Below are 7,649 nucleotides of genomic sequence, written 5' to 3'. Positions count from 1 at the left end.
GCGCCCCCCTGGCCCCCCCCCCCCCGCCGAGAAGCCGCGCACGCTGCCGAGCTTTGTGGAGCACAGCCCAGCGAGATGCCGAAACACGGCTCCGGAGCCCACGCCAGCCCTGTGTCCAGGAAAGCTGAGCTCATGGAGGAGGCTGCTCCCCAGACCCGCGGGTTTCCTCGGTGTCAAATGCCGCAGTTACTGCCTCTGGCCCGTGCCTGCTTGGTTGTGCGGTTGTCTTGTCTTCCCTGTCTTCTGCCTGTGCCACCGTGGGCAGGGCGAGGGTGCTCGGCAGGCAGAGGGGCTGCAGTTAGGCAGGAGGCTTGTGCAGCTGGGCGCGGGCAGGTTTGGGTGGGAGGGAAGGCTGCTGCTGCTGGCGTAGGCTGCGGTCGGGTAGCTCAGGCAAGGAGCACCTTGCAGTGCCGAGACGTGACTCTGCCGTATCTGAAGTCCTGCGTTACAATCCCGGCTCGGGCTGCCCCGGCCTCGTGCTGTATGTTGTTCTTTTCACTGCAGACTAAGCACGGAGAAAAGATGGAACAGAATCAGTATCTGCAGCCTTGACTCAAACCTTTGGCCTCTGCCCTGCTCAAGGAGAGAAGGCAGCGTGGGGTAGGCACCCCAGTTCCTTCGTTAGCTGCTGTTTTCTCACTGTTGGGCTTTCGTACTCCCTGCGAGGCTGAGAGCAGTGCGAGGGGGTGGGAAGCCAGCCCCCTCAGGTACCTGCACTCCACCAACCCCGGCAGCCCTTGCTCCTGCCCGAGGACCTGCTTTGGGTCCAGATCTCCCGCTCAGCAACACCAACGAGTTGAGCCTGGGCAAACTGTGAGCGCAGCGATGCATCTCTCCCCTTAGCCCCCCCGATCTCAGTCTGGGAGCAAAGCAAAGTACCAGGTCCCAGTTATTGGCAGAACGGAGTTCCAGGCAGGATTTCCCACATCCCGAGCACCTATTTGGCTGGACCACCTCAGGTTTGCACTCTCATGCCACCCTGCTTCAGTGTGACAGCACTGCCGGAGCTCTGGGCTCTGAGCAGAAGGGACACGCCAGATCTTGCCCTGCCCATTAGTTGGTGTTTAAACCTAAATTTTCCAGAAAGTAGGTACCAGCCTTAAAAGCCTCCCAAACACATCACTGGTTTATCACAAGCTGCTAACCCCAGTGGTAAGGATTTAGTCAGCACATGCTTCATCTTTTCTTGTCCCTGAGCCGTGCCCGGGGATGGCGGCTGGCAGGCTGCAGCTTGTGGCTGCAGATTAAAGGTGCCTCTGAAGTTCTTCAAAGCGATTCGTTAGAAAGTGGTGCATCCCCTCCAGACGTGGGCATCGTGTCACACTCCCAGGCTGGCAGCACCCACACCTTTGGCACTTTCAAAGCCTGGCGTTGTCCCCGCTTCAGGTTTGAACCCCCAGGTGTGACACGGGGAGGAAGCCTGTTACTTGCTTTCTTGCTGGGTGGTTGTCAGCTGCGACTCTGAAGCTGGTCAGCAAGTGATGGATGATGACACCCAACAGGCAAAGCTGATGGGAGTCAGTGTTTTCTAGCAGTGCATTTATCTGGCAGGGCAGAGGTACCCTGTGCTGCAAGTGATTTCTTTGCTGTGCCAAAGAAGGAAAAGAGAGCAGGATTAAAGGACTCACTGGAATCCTGCTTATGTAATTAAAAAAAAGAGGAATCCTGACTTCCAATAAAGAAACTTCATAAATATCTGAGTTTATGTTGGAGTGTGAAGTAGTTTGTCAGCAACAAAACTGTGGCTGTCAGCATGGAGGAGTTTTATTCTTCCTGGCAAGGACTTCAGCGTCGTTAACAGTGTGTCCTAGAGCACTGTGAACTACCAGAACAAGCAGTTAGTTCCAACCCGGTCCGTTACCTGCGTGAAGTGTTTCGCTCCAGTCTTAGCATGCCCGGAAGAAACCAGTGTTTGATTTTCAGAGCCGTTCATGCTGCTGTTGACCTTCAGTTGCTCCCTCCCGTGACAAGCCCGCTGTTGCCTTTGCCGTGTGAAATAAATAGCCATTCGCATGAGAAACCCCCCTAGTCTCACCTGACTCGAGAACTGTTTTGCTACCTGTGCTGTAACTTTGGGCTTTGTCTGACAGGCTTTGAAACGGTGTCTTACCGAAGGCTTGTAGGAAGTCACAGGTACGGTGCGGTAAGCTGCGTTTCCACTGCTGGTTGTTACGGAACCACCTTCAAGGGACTCGGGGAGCTTTTTAGTAAGGTTCTGCCTGCTCATACATCTCATTGAGTTGTTACGCTTATCAGAAAGTTGCATCCGTAAACCCTGGTTGTGATGTGTGGGCTGCCTGTCAGAGGTTGCTTTGGGCTCTTTGGGTAACGTGTGGAGACCCTTGCTAATGGTGGCTCAAAAAGAGGGTACAGAGACCTGAGCTTGGTGGCAGCAAGACTGCGCAGGCTTGGGTTGAGCACTAGGAAATGTTCTGCAGGAGGCACAGAACTGGCACAGGTCTCCGGAGAGGTGGTGGATCTCCATCTTGAAGGTTTTCAAGATCTAGCTGGACAAGGCCAGGCCTGACCCCTTCATGGGTTGGCAGCAGTCCTGCTGCGAGCGGAAGGTGAGACTAGGGACCCCTTCCACGATCCCACTGTCATTCTCTGATTGTCCTCTTGTTTCTTGCAGGAGGAAGAAGGTGAGGATGCAGATATCTCTTCTGGTCCCTCGGTCATTAGCCACAAGATGCCTTCTGCCCAAGCCTTTCATCACTTTGCTCCTCGTTACTCTGAGATGGGCTGCGCCGGGATGCAGATGAGAGATGCCCATGAAGAAAACCCAGAAAGTATCCTCGATGAACATGTACAGCGCGTGATGAAAACACCAGGCTGCCAGTCTCCGGGACCTGGCCGCCACTCTCCTAAGCCACGGTCCCCGGAAAGCGGCCACTTAGGAAAGCTGTCAGGGACCCTAGGAACAATTCCTCCAGGGCATGGCAAGCACGCAACAAAATCAGGAATGAAACTGGATGCAGCTAACTTATACCACCATAAACACATCTACCACCACATCCATCACCACAGCGTGATGAAACCAAAAGAGCAGATCGAGGCCGAGGCCACGCAGCGAGTGCAGAACAGCTTTGCTTGGAATGTAGATTCACATAACTATGCAACAAAGTCACGAAACTACACTGAAAACTTGGGCATGGCACCTGTCCCCATGGACTCTTTAGGCTACAGGTGAGTCAAGGCAACAGCCAACGGGAGGCCCAGAGCCATGGCTTCTCTAGGAATCTTTTTCATAAATGGGCTGTAGCGTGCCAGTGAAATAGGGTGGCTGAAGCACATTTTCTTGTGAAAGCCTGTGCTGGGACATGGTTTGAGGGCCTCCCAACTGCTCTTCCCCTTCAGAAATGGATATGCCCCCTGATAACCCCTGTAAACCCCTTTTCACCTCTGTGACTAGTGCTGAAAGACAACCTCTAACCAGGATTTTTAATGGCCTTGGTTATAAAGTAGTTTTTCTGCCCCTTAAAGCAGCAGAGGTGCTTAGAAATTGCAAATGCTAGTCTACTTCCCTGTGCATCAGGAGTTGCCAAGTACGGGGCTGTGTCTCAGGGTCTGGGTAACAGAAACCGATCTCCTAAGGTGTTCACGAGAGGACAAAAAACCCTCCTTATTGTAAGGCCTAACCCATTCACCAGAAGAGCTCTTTTATCTTCCTGACAAAATGATGGATGCCGTGGTGCTGCCGTGGCATCCTGTCCTAAGGGGACGTTCTCCGGGGCGGGGGACCCTCTGCCCAGGAAGGACATATCGCTGCCTTACAGGCTTTTGTCCGGCTTCCCTTGGCCGTTTGAATTCCTCCGTCCCCTCTGTGCTGAGGGGAGAGGGTGAAGCTCCTTCTCCACTGCGGGTTTTGCTAGTCCGCATGACTGCCAAGGTGAGAGCGGAGCTCGGGGCTGCCTGGGATAAGGGATGGCGACGGAGCAGGCGCAGGGGAGAGCAGTGCTCGCCCCAAGCTCGTCTGGCTGCCCGAGGCTGTGGGTTTGGGGCGATGCTTTGCGGCGCTCCAGGGATGGGATATTCAGTGAAGGCACGCGGCCGGGGCTGCAGCGGGCAGGACGGCGTTCCCGGGTGGCAGGAGGGAGGCAGAGCGCAGAAGCAGCTGAAGCTCGCTGCTCTCCAGGGAGGGAGAGGCTCTTGCATCTGCCCTCCGTCTATAGGGAAAGGGTGGTTGTTTCAATGGGGCACGAGCATGGCCGTGCTGGGTGAACCCAAAGCCCCGCCTAGACACCCGACTTCTCCCTAGCACTGACTACGGCACATATTTAAGGGGAATTCAAGGGGGGCCATTCAGAGCTGTCCTTCCCTCTGGCACAAACTGCCAGTTCCTGACAGTCCCTGGGTTAGGAGCTTCACAAGACAAGAGTTTGCATCCGAGCAGTCTTGTTCGGCAGGCAGCAGTCTCTTGCGGTGGCTTGTCTGGCTCTTTGTTGAACCCAGCTGGGCTGCTGTCCCCCCAGCCCCCACGGCTGTGTCTGCTGCTTGATTACAAGCTGCAGAAAAAGGCTTTTCTGTGTGTTTGCACTGAACCTGCTGCTAGAGAATTTGATTTGATACCCGCTATCATGTGGGGAGAAGCTGAGAACGAACTGTCGGTTTGCTCTGCCTTTGTAGATCTTCAACAACCCCTCTCCGGGTTTTTTTCCCCCAAAAATTAGCAAAGCTGACTAGAGGCCTTTTATTCCTCTGCGATGTTTCGGTTATTTTCCCTGTGTGTGTTAGTGAGCACGCAGAAGCAGAAGTAGGAAGGTCCTATGGAGTGAAGCGGGTGGGTGATTAGGATGATGGGGGTCCCATGAAATTACAGGCTGTGGCAATGACAGGCCAGCACGGGTGAATTCTACGCAGCCTCGTGTGCGTGGGGCTGCCCAGCTGGGCACGTGGGCATGGATGTGGGCAAGGAGCGGTGGGGCTTCTGTAGGAGCCTTCGCTGCAGCCATAAGCATAGCCAGCACGTCGGCTACTGCCTGGCATCCATCTGGCTACGGTGTTTGAGGTGGCAGTACTTCCTGGGGCACAAGAGCCCATAGAAGGCAGTCCTCCCCGCTAGGATGTGATCTTCCACCATGATATGAAGCCACAGTCCAAACCAGGGTGAGAAGCGAATGGTCAGGATGGCAAATCAGCAGTGTGGGGTATCAGTGAATCTGGGGGGGGGGGGGGAAAGGCTGCGGTTTCCAGCCCTGGGGGTGCGGGGGAAAGGCTGCGGTTTCCAGCACTGGTCTGGCGTGGAGAGGCAGCCGATAGATTGCAGCACCAGGATGAACCTCCTGCTCTGAGCAAAGAGCCAGGGGTTTAACACAACTCTTCGTGTGGCAGAAGATCTGCTGGGGATTTTGCCACGTTGCCGGGGCTCGTTTGGCCAGAGGAGAAGGTACCTTTCCCCGCAGGTGGCCGGACGGAGCAGCCTGCTGTGCCTAGGTCTGGCCAGTCCTGAGCTTAGCCTCAACTGCGGCATGGCTGGGTTGAGCTGTGGTAGAGCCAGCGGGCTGTGGAAGGCCGCGAGGGCCACGTCTGCGCTGCAGGCAGCACCAGACCCCGGCAGGGCTGAGTATCTCTGGAGATAGACACGGCCATCCGCCACGGCCCACGGTGGTTTGGCTTAGGCAAAGCGCTAATGTCTCAAGCTTTGTTCTTGCAGTGGGAAAGCAAGTCTGCTCTCAAAAAGAAATGTTAAGAAGACCGATTCAGGGAAAAGTGATGGTGCCAGCTATGAGATGCCAGGATCTCCTGAAGACGTGGAAAGAAACCAGAAGATCCTTCAGTGGATCATAGAAGGAGAGAAGGAGATCAGCAGGCATAAGAAAACAAACCATGGGTAAGGGCTGGCAGGGCATGTTGTACTGCATCCCCTACGCAAGGCATGTGTGTCTAGGCTGTCCGGCAGTCTGCCTTGTTCCTGGACATCTTGGGAGGACAAGAATTCACCGGGCACAAGGGTTTAGACCCTTTGGAGGCTGAGGATTGCTCAGGGGCTGTAAGGGCAGTTTTTTTCTGAAGGATGACTTGTGGCCATGGCCGGGAGGTTGCAGCCCCAGGGGAATCTCACAAATTACTGCTGTGGTTCGAGGTGGATAGCGCAGCACACAGTAGGCAGTATTTTTTCCTTTAAGCATTTACTGTATGTAAATGCCTGTTACTCTTGCAACGTTGGACCTGCTGCACTGGTGCCATCAGTCCTGAGTAAGCAGTTTAGCACAGCTCAGGGTTGCCCAGCATTTCAGCTTGCTGGGAGCATCCTCTGGGATGCCTTCGCCTGCCTAGAGCAGAGCCAAGGACGTGACTGTCTCAGGAATCTCCCTGGAGTCCAGCAGATCTGCAGGCACGGATCCTTAATCACAATCTGGTCAGTCTCTGGCAAAAAACAGTGCTTGCCGGGTGTCGACGAGCGGGATCTGGGGTCTCGTCCCCTCTGACGCAGCTGCACTGGTGGCTGAGCGGTGAAAGTGCTGGTGGTTTCTCGTCTTGCTTGATGGTAGAGGCCAGCGTGGGTTGTGCTGCAGGCAGCTGGGCCGAGTGCCAGAGCCATGGGCTGCGCCAGGCCACCGTGAAGTCAGGCAGCAGGTTCTGCTGCTGGAGCTGGGAAAGGACGAGCACATCCCGGCAACGTGCCTTTCCCTGGAGATGCGCAACCAGTGGTGCATGGAGAGGCTCCCGGCCTGGCAGTGTCGGCAGCACATGGGAGGGTGTCTTCTGGGGGAACGTCACAAATGGTGGAGCTGCCTTTGGCTGGTTTTATTTTATATGTTGCAGACTTGATGGGAGCCCTTAAACAGATCTGTGGGCTTTGTGTCAGGGCTGGGTTGCTCACCCTGATGCCTCAGGACTTGCTGTCCTGAAATCTTCTCTAGAGGTGGATGGTGCTCCCCTGTCCCTTGGAAGCTGTGCTGTAAGGAGCTTCCCAGTGGTGCCCATGCCCAGCTGCAGAAAGCAGTAGGTTCATCTAGGAGTGACTGTGTGCCTGTCCAAAGCAGCTCGGCGGTCTGTGTAAAACCTTTGTGTTTGTGTGTAGCTCTTCAGGTGCTAAGAAGCAGCTGTCCCACGATATGGTCCGACCTCTCTCCATTGAGCGACCTGTTGCGGTGCATCCGTGGGTCAGTGCCCAGCTCCGAAATGTCGTCCAGCCTTCTCACCCCTTCATCCAGGATCCTACCATGCCGCCCAATCCAGCCCCCAACCCTCTCACCCAGCTGGAAGAAGCTCGCAGGAGGTTGGAAGAGGAGGAAAAAAGGGCTGGAAAACTCCCCCTCAAACAAAGGTATGGTGATAGGGTCTGATTGTGCGTGGGAGGGAGGTCTGACGGTGGGCAACTGAGGGAGATGTCCACTGCCCTCAGCTCTGGTCTCCAGCTCCCAGCACCAACTGGGTGGAGGCATACGCAGAGAGGTCAGAGAGATCTGCGCCAGTCCCTCTAACGTCGTGGTGCAAGTGCCAAAACCCACCTTGAGGGCTTGGGCTTGTGGTTTGTTGATGGAGAGGCTGGAAGGGCTCTTGGGAGGGTAGGGAAGGAGCTGCTGAGAGGTTGAGGAGGAGCTGGGCAAGGGGACCGTGTCTAGAAGGGGCATAGTATAGGAGAGCTCTCTCCCTTGGTACTTGCGGACTCTCAGCTCGTTCACGCTCACACCAGAATTTCAAAG

The 7,649-nt window shown here is 55.4% G+C and overlaps 1 protein-coding gene across 1 annotated transcript in view; it reads left to right on the top strand.

Moving 5' to 3' along the window:
- The window catches only part of LOC104627631 (axin-1-like), a gene marked incomplete at its 5' end in the record, with an annotated part of 24,771 nt that overhangs the window by 11,265 nt on the left and 5,857 nt on the right, over positions 1-7,649 (top strand). The window contains 3 exons of the mRNA XM_010295958.1: positions 2,633-3,186; positions 5,654-5,830; positions 7,025-7,270. Coding sequence (XP_010294260.1) covers positions 2,633-3,186; positions 5,654-5,830; positions 7,025-7,270 — 977 coding nt within the window. The remainder of the gene's footprint in view (positions 1-2,632; positions 3,187-5,653; positions 5,831-7,024; positions 7,271-7,649) is intronic.

Source organism: Phaethon lepturus, unplaced genomic scaffold (genome assembly GCF_000687285.1).
Source record: "Phaethon lepturus isolate BGI_N335 unplaced genomic scaffold, ASM68728v1 scaffold30031, whole genome shotgun sequence".
NCBI classification, from domain to species: Eukaryota; Metazoa; Chordata; class Aves; order Phaethontiformes; family Phaethontidae; genus Phaethon; species Phaethon lepturus.
The sequence above is the reverse complement of the archived record's forward strand: the minus strand, read 5'-3'. Positions and strand labels throughout refer to the sequence as shown.